This window comes from Fonsecaea multimorphosa (assembly GCF_000836435.1).
Source record: "Fonsecaea multimorphosa CBS 102226 unplaced genomic scaffold supercont1.21, whole genome shotgun sequence".
In the NCBI taxonomy this organism is placed as follows: domain Eukaryota; kingdom Fungi; phylum Ascomycota; class Eurotiomycetes; order Chaetothyriales; family Herpotrichiellaceae; genus Fonsecaea; species Fonsecaea multimorphosa.
Window position 1 is genome coordinate 446,082 of NW_015971655.1, and position 17,619 is coordinate 463,700.

The window sequence follows — 17,619 nt, forward strand, 5'->3', positions numbered from 1 at the left end:
CTTATGATGAAGGAGCTGATTGCAGTCTATTCTCTATTCAGAACCTTCTGTCAGTCGCGGACATCGAGGTCCATCTCGCACTCTTCCTGCACATGAGACGCCGTTGCAATAACACTTTCAACTGCTCGCTGTGAGGCGGTGCGTACCGTCTCAATGGTGCTGTCCGTGTGTCCAGAGATGATAGACTTGCAAAATTGGCGAGCCAGAAGGGCACACCGGATGGCCTCCTCGAGCCACTCAAGGGTCAAATTCGCTCCTGAATATGCATGCGACAACTCTCGTTGCTTCTGCTGCACCAGAAACCGCGTCTCCATCTGATATTTGACTCTCAGTTCTTGTTCGTCAGAAATATCTGCAAGTGACTCCCAGATGTCCGCATGTGGAAACTCTTTCGCGAGCTTATCAAAAGATGTCCCAGTATCCCTGGCGGCGCAGAAATCCCTAATTTCCTGGTTGAGGTCAAAGAGGATGTCGCGCTCGATCTCATTACGCCTGGCTAACTCTTCTTTAAACGCCTGTTGAAGCAGCTTCTTCACATGCTGCTCGAGTACTCCCACTCCATGCTCCCGAAACCTTCGAAACCCGTTGGCCAATTTGGCATATAGTTGGCGAAGATCAACCTCAAGGTTGGAAAAATCATATTGATACCAGGAGGAGCGGACAAATTTCACCAACTGATCCAAGACTGCTTGGTTGTCTGCCAGGGCGGCGGGGTTTGGTTCGGCGGCAAATGGCAGGTCCCGCTCTACGAATGAACCTGTCCCCACAAAGGGCATGTCGAGAGCCATCATGGAACCCAAAGGCCTCGCATAACTCACCCAGCTTGGGGATGTTATACTCTCGTATGTTTCGTCCCATGCAGAATTGAAGGCCTGCAAGAACTCTCTGATCCTGCTCCACCTATTCTGAAGCTCAACTTCTCGCGGTTCTCCAGCGCAGTCGAGTAACGTGGATCTGGACGACTGCATGAGTGCATCGTCGCTAGGGGAATGAAGCTCATGTTCAGAGAGCAAGAAGGGGTCATTCTCTAGGATGGTCAGCGACAATTCAGCCACAAGACGTCCCCCTCCCGTTTCTTCATCTTGGACTCGCTCGTCCTCGAGCACAGCAGGAAATTCAGCCCAACTCCCACAGCCGACTAGTAGCTGCCACTGTTCTTCGTATCGCTGGTCGATCTCCTGTTGGTCGACCTCCTGTTGGTGGGGATTCTCGTTCGGTGCTGCAAGAGCCGTCACCTCTTGGAAGGAGGCGCTTGGATTGCCCTCGTCCTGAATATGCTCGGGAAAGCGTCTCAGGTGGCGATTGAGCTCGTGCCTTGTTGCGTATGCAGCACTGCAGCTGCTTGCGCCGCAGCTGAACCTCGCCAGTTGTTGATGCTTTCGTTCTCGATGCTTTCTCCGGTCATCCTTGCGCACGAAACGGGTGGGGCATTCGGGACATTGGAACCGCCGCAGGTTGGCGTGCTGACGGCCATCTAGATGGGATTGCAGCGCCATTTTCCGCACGAATGACTTGGTGCATCCGACCTTGGGGCATGGGAATCTTTTGGCGTTTCGTGGAGCCATGGTTGTGCTGTTAGAGACATACAACGGATGTGCCCCGCACCCACCGTAGCCCAGCGTGATGCAGTGTAAGAGCAGTTGTTCGGTACACATGAGTTTAGACTGACGGACAGCAAGGTATATTTATTATTATATGGATGTGTAGTCGAACGCCAACGGACAGGTCCACGACGCATCGACCAGCCCTCCCAAACACCGCCTCGCTAGCCTACAGCTTCCAATTGGTCAACAATTGCTCTGGCACACCAAGTTCAAAGGCGCCCGATCCAATCAATTGTCGGCCCCCACTTAGCACTATTCCTGATCGAACTTCTACGCAGAGACAAGTCAAAGCTGGGCAACGCCCCCAGCCTCATATGTAGTGGCACAATCGGCTTCATAAGCCGACTGGCCGACACATGCTGCGCTGCAAGTAGCAGAGAAGATGGTCGCGCGTATCGAAACCAAGCTTCTAGCGATGCAGGTGGGAGTTGGCCATGTTGGCCGCTCGAGTGGATGGATGATTGATGTACTGGTACACTGTCTGCCTTGGTTGCAGCCGCAGATACCGCCACCAAAGCATCGTAACTTATTACATATAAAGGCAGCACTGGGTCTTTTCGTCCCTCGTCGACGCTTTCGCATCGTTGCAGCTCAGTCCAGACCAGACCAGACGAGTCGTGACTCGTGAATAGTTGAGATAAGCCTGCATCCTTGATCCACTCGACGTACCATATCTCGCCGACCCAGGGTTACGACATGTCTCTCGACATTATCATCAGCATCGTATTTGGCATCGTCGCCACCGTTGTCGGCATCCTGGGAATATTGCAAGAGCATGTACAGGTCCGTCGACAAGGTACGAAGACCCTTGGGTCAATGGTAACGGCCACTCACCAGCTAGCCCACACAGACTACAAAGCTAATTCACAAGGGTTTCCAAACAGACACACACTTCCACGCACGGTGGTACATGTCAGGACTATAGCCGCGCAGGCCGAGTCACCAAGCCCTGGCTCCGTGATGCCCACAATGTAGCGCGTACTGTATTTCAGACATACATGGATAGGCTCCTGATGCATGCCGGCGAAGACCTTGAGGGGATTGACATTAATGACGCTTGCTGGGTTGTTTGAGCTTTGAATACCACTATACTTGCAGTATTGCTTTGGAGAAATTGTTGGGATTATTTGTCCTGCAATTAGTCCATCAAAATCACTGCCGACTCCAGTGGCGCGAAACTTACAATGGTTGATGGTCGCGGTCAGCTGAATGCTGATATTATAGAGGCCTGCGAGTGCCTTTGGGCGTGGTACGGAAGGGCCCAACTTGACCACAGCAAAGATGGCAAAGACAGTGAGAAATACGACGGATATGATAAATATATAGCGGCATAACATTTCTCTTCTTCATCCAATAACTTCATGATCAGTCTTGGCAGCCTTGTTGGTTCCGACTGCTTTACCGAACCCAACCGGACCAGAACAGACCAGAACAATCACTGCCTACTGAACAGATACTTGGAATGATTTTATACTCCCAAGCAAGCCAGGCCTATCGGAGACCAGATGTTTCTATGCGGCTATCTATGTTTAACCCGGTTCTTGATTTTCCGTGCTTTCAGGTCATTCACATGATTTTCTTCCGGAGACGTAATAAGGCATGATCCGGTTTATATCAAGGGAATATAGTAATACAAATGCTTTGAAGACTTGGTCGCTCTTGTATGTGAGACTATCTACTATCTAGGTAGGTAGATATCAGGGGCGGAAGTTCTGCTCGCTTTTCCGGGCACGTGTACTGCACATACAGGTTCGCGCGCTTCCCGGGGGCAGTTCGCCGTTGCTTCGCCTAAGCAGCTCGAGTGGTTGGTGCCGAAGACTGACATAGTGGGGGCTCGACTTACATTCCGTCAGCCCCCCGTAGGTAGGAAGAAGGAACTTCTACCCCTAACAGCAGCAGCCGAACTTAAACCTGTCGTCAAAACTTCTCCGGCTGATTCCATGCCCCTTGAATACCTTTCTCTTGTGCGATGCCTTGATACCATCCTAAACCTCAACTCTCTTATCATTGGAAGCTCACTGCGAAATTTAATCCTCATATGTGATGATCGCATCCTCAGTATGCTCAGGCGCCAATTGAATATTGTGATGAGTCCTCGCGGGCCAGGACCGCCCCTGTCAACGTTAAAGTTTGTGGCTTACCTAGGTATCATCAGGGGCTACGGCTTTGTAACACCCACTGTTTCAACCCCTGAGGGGCAGAACGTTTACTCGGCATATTCTGAGGAATTCTATTGCAGTGCTAGCTTACAAAAGGACATGTGTATAACACGTGAAGTTAGAATCTCTGCGGCCCCACCAACGCTCTTCTTTTCGACGTACATTAATGCAACGTAAGACTTGCTCAGCAGGGTTCAATTGGGGCCAAAGCGCTTCACGTTTGTGACCGCAAGACGCCACATTAGGTCGAGTGCAAGTACAGCGCTTGTCTCAAACAATGGCGTGTATGCTAGTGAACTCCTGCAGATGGTGGGGTGAGGGTTCGGTGTGTACTTGACATGGACTCTTGAGCATGACGTGTTAGGTACATCAATCGTGTCTTCGAATCTTTCTGTACTCATCAGACACTGCGTCTTCACTGCTCTGCCGCCAGAAACATGCCCAAGCCCGGCTTCAACGGAGAGGGACGCCCCTTCAACGTCGCTGCAGCGAGAGATGAGATCAACAGAATCCGCAGAGATCGAGGTATCATCGACGACTACGACGAAAGCCAAATTCGCAAGACAGATTCGAGTTTTCAAAAAGACTACCGTCGAAGAGCTGCCGAGCACAGAGCCTTATACGCCCGATATACGAGAACGTCGGTTTCTTCCTTCTGTACAAAAGACTGGTTGCTAATAACAGCAGCGTCGCCGAGCAGCTCTACTCGTCCAGATTCAGGCTTATTTATGAATTGCTCCAAAATGGAGACGACTCCTGTTACGCAAATGATGTCGAGCCCTCTATGACGTTTCGAATCAAGCCCTCCGAGCTGATCATCGAGTCCAACGAGCTGGGATTCACACTCGAGAATGTCGAATCTATTTGCGATACTGGCAAAAGCTCCAAAGCCAGCAATGCCGATACTACTGGGGAGAAAGGCCTGGGTTTCAAATCGGTATTTGGCATTGCTGACTACGTCCACATCCAATCTGGGCTCTGGTCTTTCAGGTTTGAGCACAGTCAAGGCGAAGAGGGCGTGGGAATGATCACTCCAGTGTGGACTGATGTTACGTCTCTTCTACCTTCGAATGTCGGGACGAGGTTGACGCTTCGGTACTATGACCAGCGCGACATCTTCGCCACACGCCTCGTGTCTGAGTTTGAAAAACTACCAAGAACAGTTATGTTTGCGCTACGCAAGCTGAAGAAGTTGGTCGTCGTCGTGGATGGCGTTGCTGGACGGTCAGATCGAATAACTTTCGAGAAAGATGGAGATTTGAGATCCGATGAAATACGCATTAACACCACCGTGACCGGGAATTTTGGCGCCCATACGTCAGCGACAACATGGCTCAGGTTGTTTCAAAACACAGTCGGCAACCTCCCCTATGACACACATCGTACAAGCTCTGAGAGCGATGTGACCGTCGCATTTGAGGTGGATTCAGATGGCCTGCCTGTAATTCCAGCCAACGGGCAGCATGTATTCGCTTATCTTCCAGTACAGCGCATTATACAGCTCCCTGTATGTGTCTTTGATACCTTTCGCAGTACGAAGCTAACTAATCCAGTTTCTCATAAACGCAAATTTTATCCTCACGGCTAATCGTGAGAGTGTTCCTGATACGGATTGGAATAATGCATTGCGAGCAGGAGTCTCTTCGGCGTTTGTCGGTTTGGTGAACAAAATTGTTACCTATGATGACCCTCTGGAGTTTAAATGGATGCGCTATCTCCCCAAAAGACCCATGCAAGGCTTCTGGGAATATTTATGGGCTGACATTCATGCCGGGCTCCTGCTCAGTGACACACCCATTTTACGGTCACGACGGCATAAACTTCACAGCATTAAGCACATGACGACCCTTCCAGACTGGTTCATCCACGACGACGAGCCAATCGTGGCGGACACGGACGAAGATATCTACTTATCGGACGTTTATGAACCAAACGATGCAAGAATCCTGAAGGACCTTGGGGTGTGGCAAATCTCGGCTACACAAATTTTGGAGAGAATACAACTTGGTCTTTCACAAAGCGCGGAAACCCCAATCCATCAAATACCACTGGATAACCCGTGGCACACGGCTTTCGCTGCTCTCATACAACGGCTCCTTCCCATCCAGAAGGATGTCAAGCAGTTAAGAATCATCCCATTGGACGACGGTCGCTGGGCTTCACCCTCATCCTTGCGTGTGGATGCTGTATATCTACCATATCTTGTCGACGGAGACTCGGTGTCATTAAAGGTACCTGATCGTCTTGGGTTTAGGAAACTTCACGAGACGGCTGCTGCAGATGGAGAGCGTGCGAGCTTCTACACGAGTCTCGGAATTACCTCATGCCAACCTGATGCTGTAACAGCGAAGATCCTGGAGATGCACCAGTCAGGGAAGAGAACCGGAATGCTGTTCACGTTCATAATGGATCTCGAAATCCTCTTTTGGTTCGGAAAGCAACCGTCCTTGTCAACGCAGAGTCAGATTCGTCTGGGACTTTTGAGCGATGAAAACAGACAACTTCCAGGACCTTCATTATTCTTTCCTTCGGAAGAAAACTATGACGCGAAGAAACTACTTGCTGCAACTCCGAAGGAGGATTTGCATAAATGTCGTTACGGGATTCTTAATAAACAATACCTGAAATCCCAAGTTTCCAATCATATCCGCCATGGTTTAAGCTGGAAATCCTACCTTCAGAAATGGGGTGTTAAATACTTCCCTGATCTGGTACACGAAGTGTCCGCTGGCTGGAAGCTCCATCCTCTGATGGAGCTGATTGCTCGAGATAATCCCGAGAGCTTTGTCGCAAATCTCAAAGCACATTGGTCTGATTATCGTGTTGATGCATCCAGAATCAAGAACGACCTGAAGAATGTTCGGGTACCATGTCTGAATGACTCCACACGAAGGCTTTGCGACACTATTCTACCAACGCATGAATTGATGGCTAGGAGCCGAGACGCCAACCTAACCAATCTCCTACCAATCCTGAAACTACCTCGAGATTATGATACCCAAGAATCCGAGGCTTGGTTCTTTTTGAAAGAGTTTGGAGTGATCTGTGAAGTCAATACTAATTTTTACTTGAGAGCTATGTACCTATTAGCTGATCTTGGAGATGGCCACTTACTATCGACGTGTGAGAAGATCTACAGCGGTATTGCTCAAACGACGGCAGTCGGAGACGCCAAAGCTGTACAGGTATGTCAATTCCATTCATGCAAAGACATACACTGACTTGGAGCAGCAAGAATTTGCGACGCTACCGTTGATCCGCTCGAAGACAACCGAGGAAGCCTGGTACAGATCAACTGATTGTATTTGGGAAGGTCCAAGCTTTCTCCAGGCGAAGCAGGTATTGAGTCCGTTGTACGGAGCTAATCAATCTGCTTCCATTTTCTTCAAAACCATTTTGAATATGCGGGATGTTAGCTATAACGACTTGATCGACGAACTCAAGATGTTATCAACGAAAGCAACAGACGGATCAGGTCTAATTGAGAGCAGGGCGCCAAAGGTCTATGCAGCTCTAGATGCAATGACAAGCTCTGAGCCCCTGATCGAGGCCATTCGGTACGGTCGTCTCTCAAAAAGAAATCGATCTCTCTGACAGCAGTCCTAGGCAAGAGTTCAATGGTAACGGTCTGATTTATGTTGGTCAAAAGTGGCTGAAGCCATCAGAGTGCTTGTGGAACTGTACTGTCGCCATCTCCGGGCGTCTGCCTCTGGACCATGTATACCCTGGGCTTAAAAAGTTCTTCGTCGACAAGATGAAAGTCAGGACTATGAACATCAACGTTCTTTTACAGGAGCTTGGAAGAACGGCAAAGAAGAATCCCCCCGACGTTGACGAGGTCAAGCGTATCATACTTACTATTGGCGAATTGTTAGCCTCAGATTCCGAGGTAGAGGTCAACGATGAGCAGCTGAGAACTTTGGAGAAGACGGCCTTTCTACCTGTCCGTGGTCCCAACGGGTTGAAACTATCTTCCGTGGATCAAGCATTCACCATCAATGACCATCAGAGATATGGCCAGCTCTTCGAAAACAAAGCAAAGATCCTTGACTTTGGTCACGAAGAGATGACTTCGTTGTATCCGCTGTTCGAATTGCTAGCTCTGGAGGATCGCTTTCTCTCGGGCCTAGTGGAGTCAAAAACAACAGTCGACAAGGCGACTGCCCATCAAGCTCTTGAACACTATATCAGAGACCGGGCATACGCCTTGTCATGGTGAGTTTCAATGCGTTATCGTGAAGAAAAAGTTTCCTGACTGTTCATCAGCTGTGCCAACTACTACAATAGCTCGGAATATTTCAACCGGAAAACGACGATGCATGAGTTACTGTTGGCTGCAGAAGTATTTGTCTGCGAAGAGATGTGGACAGAGCTCGTGCTACCGGAGGAATATGACTCAGTCACTGTTCAGAGTGATCGACCGGTGGTCGATGTCTGCTTCCCCGATGGGAAGTTGACGATCTATGTCCCAAGCGACTACGATAGCCTTTATTCTTGCTTCCACACAGAGCTTCCTCAAGAACTTGCAAAAGCACTTTCCATCGATAGTGAACGAGCAGTCAAGGTCGTCTATCGTATCTTGAATGATAACAAGAAAGATTTGGATACCATCATGAAGGATGAGGATCTGCCGGAGTATCCCTGGTTCGAAAAACCTGCGCCATCGCTGCAGACAGTGTCATTTCCAGCTTCGGGTGATACAGAATCTAACAGAAGCAGTATGCCGACATCTGCATCGCCAACAGACGCATCCTCTGACGACGACGACCACGACCACGACGTGGTGGTGACCAGGGTCGATCAAAGGAGCACAGCACAATATTCCCGAGTTGAGATCAGCATTCCTTCTCCAGTCCACGTTCAGTCAACTGGTTCTCACCATACAATCTGGGAGGAGGTGGCACGGGATCAACAGTACAAAAGACTCTTGCGAGAAGTGATCCGCCAAGCAAGGCGAGGCGGGCGATCTCCTCAAAGGAGAGCAGGATCGCTGTCGCTGGATGGAATCGACGAAGCTCTAGATGAACTTGCCCATCCACCAGCTGACTACGCAGCGTTCCACCGAACGTTTGGCGATACGGGCAACGGCAGATTTGAAGACAACGCCCGGGTGGGCGCGGCGGGAGAACTATATGTAAGTCTTGGGAAGTATTTATTACACATGAACGGTAGCTGACTTGGACTGAATTAGGTATTTGAGCTCCTCAAAGCCCGCGGAGTCACAAATTTCAACATCGACAATTGGCAGAGCTCTATTCGTCACTACGTGGACATCCTCCCCGAATACGCAGATGAACCGTCATGGCACGGCCGAGAAATCTCGGATATAATGTACGAAGGCAACTGTCCGCGGCTGATGGAGTTGCTTCGAGAAAACACGACGTTCCCCTATCCCGCCTGGCTTGGGCTTGAGTCCGGCGCAACGTCAATGTCAAGACCGGTGGTGAACTATCACATCGAAGTCAAGACCACGTCCGGCCCTTGCAACACTCCGTTCTTCATGAGCAGCAATCAGTACAAGCTCATGCGAGACAAGGCCTGTGCAAATGACTCGACGACGGCCCCGCGAGATCTGTACCTGATCATGAGGGTGTTCAACCTATTCTCCAGCAGTATTGGGTTGCAGGTGTATGTTAACCCTTGGCATCTCCGAGAGACAGCCCTGGAATTCGTGGCGGATCCGTGGAAGGTCGTTCCCATGTGACGCTTTGTGACTTTGATTCGGTGGAATCGAGGGGCTGAAGATGCCTGTGTATCATAGCTGGATGTACAAATATGCTTTTACGAAAGCGACCTGTTCCGCTTCCAGTTCGCTCAGGGCCATGCGTCCGCGTTTGAGCCAAAGTGCTCTCAGGAGCTAGATCCTGCCAAGATCGCTCCGCTCCGGGAGTTTGACTCCCAGGTGCTGGCGAGTAGCTCCTTGCCACATGAGAGGAGGTGCTTGGTCGCACGAGGGAGAGATTGCATTCACCGTCTTTGCAAGGAGTCCCAGTTTTCGAACCCTTTGGTTCCCCCAAAACTGTACCCCTCGCGAATAGTCGTGGAAACTTTCCCCACATCCTCGAAGGCAGAGATACCTAAATAGTTATGGCGGGAGCATGTAATGACCAGCGTGGCCCATGGGAATGAACACGACTGATGAGAATATCTGAAAATGAAAAACGTGGCTTGGGGAAGCGGGCTACAGAAGTGTCTGTGGAGTCGTATGGATCAAGATAGGTATGCGACCCGCTCAATCAAGCCGTGACTGACGAAAGGCCTGACCCGCACCGCCGGTAGCGGGCTAGGCGGTCGCCGAAGTCTGGATTTGTCCTCGGATATTCACTCGTTTCTACCCCAAACCTAAGATGTTCTTTGCTCCTAGGGAGTACGAGGAAGCTCCTTCAGATTTGAGAGCCGCTGACCTCGGCCCAAGCCGATCATGAATCTTTCTTCAGACGAGCGGGGTTTCTTTTATCATACATGGCACTGCTGCTCCGGCATCCAACGTACTTCCAACATATGCCCCTACGGTTGATCGAAGATGGAAAACCAAATGGACATCTGGGCCTTGACAGAATGGGATACGCCCTTGAAGAAGCTGCGCCAACCTATTCCGACCCTGAAAGGCACGGAAATTTTAGTGAGAGTCACACACGCAGGACTGTGTCATTCGGATCTCCATACGGCTGAAGGCTTTTATGATATGGGAGGCGGGAAGCGATTCTATGTCAAAGAACGCGGTATACAGCTGCCCGTTGCATTGGGCCACGAAATACTCGGAGAAGTGGCCGCCGTCGGACCAGAAGCAGCGTCCGTTACAATTGGGCAACGGTACATCGTGTATCCGTGGCTTGGATGCGGTGCCTGTGCACGTTGTACTCAGGAAAAGGATAACCTATGCGCCGCGCAAAGGGCGCTCGGAGTCCTTCGAAATGGCGGGTTTGCTGAGTATGTGGTGGTTCCGCACGCGAAGTACCTCGTCGATCTAGGCAATCTCGACCCCTCAGTGGCGTGTACTTTTGGCTGTTCTGGAATCACGACGCTCAGTGCAGTCAACAAGATAATGCCTCTGCCACCGGATGAACCGGTCCTCCTGATCGGGGCGGGCGGCCTAGGGCTGGCGGCGATATCGGTGTTGAAATCTTTTGGACACAAATACATCGTCAGTGCCGACATAAGTGACGACAAACTAGCTGCGGCTGCTGCAGCGGGTGCCACAAAGACCGTCAACACCTCTGGCCCTTCGGCAGCTCAAGACGTTCTTTCCGCCACCAATGGACCTGTCATTGCAGTGATCGATTTTGTCAATAACTCAATCACTGCACGCATGGTGAACAGCCTGGTCGCAAAGGGCGCCAAATGGGTGCAAGTCGGTGTCATGGGAGGCTCAATCGAGTTGTCTCTCCCAGCGAACATTCTCAGGGGCCTGACCATCTATTCCAACCTCACCGGAGGTTTGGACGAGCTTCGGAATCTGGCGCAACTCGCAAAGGAGGGGAAGTTGCCCCCGATTCCGGTCCAGAAGATGCCTTGGGACTCAGTGAATGAAGCGATGGACCTGCTGAAGGCCGGGAAGGTTTCCGGGCGAATTGTGCTTGTGAAGTGATTGGATAGATGGCGGGGATTCTAAACCTCACGGGGACACAATATAACCTGGGGCGACATCGGTATGTTTCTGGTGTCTTGACCCTCTTTGCCCTTTCTCTTTGACGGTGTTACGAACGATTTTCATTCCTTGTGCGGTTAAGAAGTCGCTAGCAACACTGTGCTTAAGTTGCTTCCGCCGTCCCCAAGACTTGCGTGTTTAGTGATCGTACGGGGCACAGTATGCAGAGATCTGGGCACCTGGCATCAAATTCACCTGTGATTAACGGTGAGTCCGATGGTTGTCGTGATCCACGAGAGATGTCACAACAACCAAGAGTTGCCGGTGTCCAGAACTCGCCTCACACTATAGAAGCTGGTTGCTGTCCTGCAGCTCTCTTCGTTGTCTTTAAGGGTTCCAGGGCCAGACGTGGATGTCCATAGGTTTTGCGATGGCCTCCATGGCTGGAGACTTCTTCGGTTTGTTGACATCCATCTTCACCGCACCAGGCTACATGGACATTCAAATCAAAGAATCACCATAGTTTGTCAACTCCCTGCATGGGGATGCCGAATGCATCTTGTGACACCAACGGCGCATCTTCGAATGGCCAATCTTGTGAGAACCCATTTATCAGCTCACTGGGCACAGCTTGGTCACCCCGAGCCGGCATGTCCAGCGCATTCGAGTACTGTCTGAATTCATCCGCCACGAACATGTGGTCAAACTGATTCATCGAGGACAATAAGTCGTAGTGGTCAGATCCTAGGCGCCATGAATCCGGTAGACTATCACCGGCTGTGCTTGCTGAAGGCGAGGGTCGATCGAGCGTAGTGGCTCCTTGCAGGGAGTAGATACGACCTGACTGGTGGCCTTGCGCCGACGCAGCTGGGGCCAGGTCCTTCTTTGCCGCGGCGTTGACTGCGTCTCGGATCACGGCGTTGCTTAGGCGGTTGAACAGTTCACAAGAGCTGCGGGCGACACTCCATCTTTCGCAGATAGCGACAAGGATATTGGAACACGCGCGGGTGTCGTTGATGATTTCCAGATAATCCGGGGTGGGCATGGCGTGACTGGGGTTCCTCAAGGCCAGACCGATTCCATACACGTAGGCAAGCCCGTCGATAAAGATGCCATGGAGCGTGATCCATGAGTAGTTCAACTGCCGTCTCCGATGTAGTTCGTAGTAGGAAGAGATGGACGATTTGGCTGCGTAGTATAGTCGTTGCAAGTCGCCCTCCTCTTCGCCCGGTTTGGTGGGCATGACGGGATGAGGAAGGTATGGTGAAGGTCGATATAGCAACAGAACTGCATTGTTGAACACGGCGTTGTACCAGTGCACAGACAAGAAGCAAGACACAAATGCCCGATTGTTGTGATGGCGATCTTCCAGATTTAGCAGGCTCGTGGCGTTCTTCCAAGCGACAAGTTCGTCGTAGAGCTGACTCCGGACTCGGACCTTTTCCTGCAAAGGGATCTCGCTCTTCTGTTTGGCGGCGTACAATGTGCTGAGAATTTTCCCTGACAAATGACGGATTTTGATGACGTGCAGAAATGGAGAAATTTTCGGGGCATCTGGGTTGGAATCCGGTTCGATGGGCTGGTCAGGGCCAAATTCTTCATCTTCCAAGTGTGAAGGGAGTGAGATGTCGATGTCCTCGTCCCTCAGGGCCACCGGGCGTCCAAGGGTGAAGCTCACTACTCTATGATACCCGCGTCAATGAAATGCTCTGACGATTAGAAGAAGAGGATGCTGCTTACCTGTCAAGGTTGTAAAAGCACCAAAATGTCCGTCTCCGCATCTCCACCTCAAAAGTTATGGGCAAAGTTCGCGCAACTGGCCGTCTGGTCTGCCGGTCGACTCGTTTAAGCTCGAGGTGGAGGCCCAACTCGAAACACATCCTTGCCCCGATGCCGATGAGGTGCCATATACTACCGCTGGTGTCTCGCAAGTTGCTGAATATGCCATGCTGAGAGAGAAGAATGATCGTTTGAAGAGGAACAAGTCCCCTCATATTTAAGAGCTCATGCAGCTTTTTCTGGGCTCTAGTATAGTGGGTTGCTGTAATTGCCGTCGACTCCTCGAACCGGTTGACGTTGGAGCTTCCAATTGCCAACACCATGTCAAACGCAAACGCATCGAACGGATGGGTGGAGTAATATGTCGGGTTGCTGTAGATCTGTTCCACAGCGGCCAGAAAGGTGGGACGGTGTAGTAACGGAAATGTTAAATGAGTGTGCTGGAAGTATGCCTCGATAAACGGCATTGCGAGATTCTGAGGGGGAAAGGGCGCCTCACTCGCGGCACTGGACATCCGCCAATTGCCTCCATCAAGGTCATTCGAGCAGAATCCCTCCGACTGCTGGGGATCCAGGACAGAGCTGATGATACTGGCCAGGCCCATTCCACTACTAGATCCAAGATAGCGCGTCTCACCTGCCGCGGTCAACGTGAGGTATCCGACCTCGGTGGTGAAGGCCTCGTCTGCTGGAGTTCTCGTGGAAGCCATTGATGCCGCAGTCATGACAACATTGCGCTCCTGTGAGGGAAACTGGCTAACCGGATTTGCTCCATTCGAGTGTTCGTTCTGTCCAACATTCGCCGAGGCCGAAGGATCTGTGGAAACCTCAACCTCTGCATCCTGGGTCATGTAATTGGGATTGGGGCTGGGATCTTTGGATGTGGCACTAGAGACCTGGGCGTGAAGCACAGAAAGCTCTCTTTGGAGCCTGAGATTCTCATCTTCGGCCTTTCTCAAATCGCTCTCGAGACTCTCCACATATCCCCGGGGGAGGTTGCGTGACCTGAGCTTGTCCACGTGCAGGCATTGGGCCCCGGCCTTCTCGCAAGCGGTACATCGGGGTATACGTCGGTCACATCTCGTTTTGCGTAGGTGGCACCGGTCACAGGCCTGCATTCTTACCGTAATAGTCTCCTCCGCTGGGTGGTCGAGTATACGACATTTGTGAGAAATTGTGGGGCTAAGCGCGGTTGAAACCAAGAAGGACAGAGACAAGGAAGAAAAGGAAATGGAGAAGGCCGGGGCAGATGCTGCCAAATACTCGGACGGCTGCCGGGTGGAAACGAGGGCACTGGCAACTGTGGAGAGGGCGGCCATCTGTGGCCGAGCGGAGAGCGGGGGACGGGGAAGACGAAGGGGGCACTTTGTATTACCTAGGTACCTAGGTACTTTCTCCCCCCACGAGCAAGTCCCTTGGCTTGCGGTAGGCTTCATCCTCGACTTCCTCACCCTTGCATATACGTGTCGAACGATGCTTTAACAACGGGCTGCTTTTATGGAGTGGTTCTTGCATCCAATACAAACAGCATCTCGATCTGCAGCAGATAATCCAGGGATTTCCGGACAAGAGTGTATTGATTCGAGTTGGGCCGAAAATGGCCTTGTTGGGCTCCGCGTATTGTTGCCAACCAAACACCGGAGAGACTTTGCGAGCTTTCCTATAACGATTGTTCAAGTCCTCCAAAGTTAGTGTTGAGTAGCCCCGGTATTCGAAGGCCGACTTTCAAGTGCATGCGACGTGCATCGGAGCACAGGCCTCTCAAAGAATCAGGATGAATCGGCATTGACCGAAGCACCCACTCCTTCCCGCCCTCCAACATGGCATTCTCTGCCAATTCTCGTAACAAGCTAGCGAAGTACATTGCCCTCGCGTCTGGAAGGACCTCTCTCCAGCCGCCATTGCCGGCAAGATGCCTTTTGCAGAAATTCAAATCCCAAGCTCGTGCGCCCTTTCTCTCTTTCCTTGTGTTCTTGGACAAAACCCTACTCCAGTAAATGTGGATAGAACATGGCTCCTGCAGTGACGACGGGGCCGAAACGGCCTATCATCATTGGAAATGTGGCCGGCGCGATGGAAGATTGTCCATATGCCATGTGAGTCGAGCACAAGAAAACGACACGTTTGATATGACTGATGGGTAAGACAGGCACCGAATGGTGACGGAAGGCTACGTGGATGCAATTGCTGGTGACTGGCTGTCCGAGTTGAACATCGCTTGGAACGCCATTCGAAAGCACAACGATCCCACCCAGGGATACGAGGTTGGCTTCCTCGAACAGCTGGACGACTGCATCGATATTATCGCGCAGAAAGGGATAAAATGTGTCACGAATGCCGGAGCCCTCAATACCCCCGAATGTGCGAGGAAGGCGATTGAGATTTGCCAACGACATGGGCAGGGTCATCTAAAGGTTGCCTACGTCCAGGGTGACGACATCTCCGACATTGTGGTCGACCCAGCCAGACAACAACAACTCGGGGGTATCGTCCATCTTGATCATCCGGAACGAAAGCTGGAGGACTGGGATAGGAAACCCTACTGCGGTGTAGCCTACATCGGCGCATGGGGCATTGCTGAGGCTCTGCGATGTGGTGCAGATATCGTGATTTGTGGTCGGGTCACGGATGCTAGTCCTGTCATTGGACTCGCAGCATGGTGGCACGATTGGCCTCACGATGCCTGGGATCAGCTGGCCGGCGCCTTGGTTGCAGGACGTAAGTCTGCTCCCCCCGTCCAGGCCCTGGCTTTCTTGGTTGTTCCACTGACTGCTTTGATTTTGTACCCTCAGACCTGATTGAGTGCGGTCCCTACGTAACAGGAGCAAACTTCTCTGGAGTGAGGCCCTATTTGGATGGGCTCGTGGACCTGGGATTTCCGATCGCCGAAGTTGCCCACGATGGCTCCGTCGTCATCACAAAACATCTAGAAGCTGCTGGATTTGTCGACGAAATGAATGTGCGAGCACAGTTCTTGTACGAGATTCAGGGCACAAAGTACATCAATTCCGATGTCTGCGCCGACATTGCAAACGTCAAAATTGAAAACACGGGCAAAAAGGACCGGGTTCACGTCTCTGGCGCTGTAGGAAGTCCGCCACCGCCGACGACCAAGGCTATTGTGGTGGCAATTGGGGGATACCAAGCCGAAGCCACTTTCTACATGAACGGATTGGACATCGACGCGAAAGAGAAATTCATGCGGCAGCAGTTGGAATACGCCTTCCGAAACGCGAATTTCTCCGAACTGAGTATCGAACGGCACGGGTCCGCGGCAGTTAACCCACCTCGCCAGTCTTTGGGAACTGTGGGCTACCGGGTGCTCGTTAAAGGTCGCAAGGCGGAAGATATCAGCGAAGAGGTGTTTCGAAAACATGTCTATGCACTCCGCATGCAATTTTACGCAGGTTAGGAACCGTTTCTCTCACGATGATTCGCCCGGAGCCGCTTGCAAATGCTTGAGCTAACCATCTTATGCAGGATACCACATGTCGCTAGATTTTCGGACCATGGCCCCCAAGATGTTTATGGAGCTTTTTCCAGGGACGATTTCCTATACCTCCCTTCCGCATCGAGTGGTGTTGGACGACAAAGAGATTGCAATTCGGCACCACGGCATTACGGAGCCACCGCCGGGGAAGAGACCCAGCAAGGAGACCGACAATCCCACTCCTTTAGAGACCTTTGGACCTACTCGGTTCGTCCCTTTGGGCTCTGTCGCCCACGCCCGATCTGGGGATAAGGGTGACAATTGCAATGTCGGATTTTTTGTCCGGAGTGCTCAAGAATACAAGTGGCTCCAGTCATATTTGACTGTCCCACTAATCATTGATTTGATGGGCGAAGATTTCAAACAAGGCACTACAGTCGAGAGATGCGAGTTTCCTCAAATCTGGGCCGTACATTTCCGCTTTCTGGACTTTCTGGGGGGAGGTGCGGCCAGTAGCACCAGAATCGACATGTTGGGCAAGGGCGTGGCTGAGTATCTGAGGAGCAAGTTTGTGGATGTCCCCGTTCAATTTTTGGACAATCCTATCTCCCTGGCATAAAGAGATGCCAGGCGCTATGAAGAGACACATATGCTGTAGAGTATTAGCCAGATGGTTTCTTCCACCGCTCAATACGTCCGGAATATCAAGCAGCATCAAATCAGAATAGATCCCAAGGGAACCTGATGAATTGATTGCAGATCATCAACCACTCGACACTGCTTTTGCACCAGTGTCATCGTCCGGCGCCAGTTCTGGTCGAGGCTGCGTAGAGGGACAATCTGTAGGAAGGCGGTTTGATTTATTTCGGCATTTGCCGTTCCACCACAACTGCGACTCCAACGTTCGGCGAACGCCGATGCCACGGACCAAACGAGAAAGGCCGGCGTCGGCTGTGACAGATAAATAAGTCGCCTGTCAGTCTGGTTTCTGGTTCCGCATGTACGGATCAAGCGCGACCGAGTCGCTGAAGAACAAGGCTCGGTGCATTATCCGGCACT

The 17,619-nt window shown here is 51.4% G+C and overlaps 5 protein-coding genes across 5 annotated transcripts; 3 read left to right on the forward strand and 2 right to left on the reverse strand.

Annotated features, from left to right (window-relative positions):
* Nucleotides 1-50: 50 nt before the first annotated feature.
* Z520_08973 (uncharacterized protein) lies at nt 51-1,565 on the reverse strand (the record flags this gene model as incomplete). The annotated part of the gene is made up of 1 exon (XM_016779469.1): nt 51-1,565. One exon carries the CDS (start codon nt 1,563-1,565, stop codon nt 51-53), a length of 1,515 nt encoding a protein of 504 aa, XP_016629579.1.
* A 2,635-nt stretch (nt 1,566-4,200) lies between these two features.
* On the forward strand, nt 4,201-9,467 carry Z520_08974 (uncharacterized protein; the record flags this gene model as incomplete). The annotated part of the gene is made up of 7 exons (XM_016779470.1): nt 4,201-4,403; nt 4,451-5,270; nt 5,317-6,948; nt 6,995-7,320; nt 7,370-7,978; nt 8,030-8,897; nt 8,955-9,467. The coding sequence occupies 7 exons, from the start codon at nt 4,201-4,203 to the stop codon at nt 9,465-9,467; spliced, it is 4,971 nt and encodes a 1,656-aa protein (XP_016629580.1).
* An 819-nt stretch (nt 9,468-10,286) lies between these two features.
* Z520_08975 (uncharacterized protein) lies at nt 10,287-11,351 on the forward strand (the record flags this gene model as incomplete). Its single annotated transcript, XM_016779471.1, has 1 exon — nt 10,287-11,351. The coding sequence occupies one exon, from the start codon at nt 10,287-10,289 to the stop codon at nt 11,349-11,351; it is 1,065 nt and encodes a 354-aa protein (XP_016629581.1).
* Nucleotides 11,352-11,865: 514 nt separating this feature from the next.
* Z520_08976 (uncharacterized protein) lies at nt 11,866-14,248 on the reverse strand (the record flags this gene model as incomplete). Its single annotated transcript, XM_016779472.1, has 2 exons — nt 11,866-13,033; nt 13,092-14,248. The coding sequence occupies 2 exons, from the start codon at nt 14,246-14,248 to the stop codon at nt 11,866-11,868; spliced, it is 2,325 nt and encodes a 774-aa protein (XP_016629582.1).
* Nucleotides 14,249-15,140: 892 nt separating this feature from the next.
* On the forward strand, nt 15,141-17,179 carry Z520_08977 (uncharacterized protein; the record flags this gene model as incomplete). Its single annotated transcript, XM_016779473.1, has 4 exons — nt 15,141-15,226; nt 15,280-15,848; nt 15,923-16,537; nt 16,611-17,179. 4 exons carry the CDS (start codon nt 15,141-15,143, stop codon nt 17,177-17,179), a joined length of 1,839 nt encoding a protein of 612 aa, XP_016629583.1.
* Nucleotides 17,180-17,619: the final 440 nt, after the last annotated feature.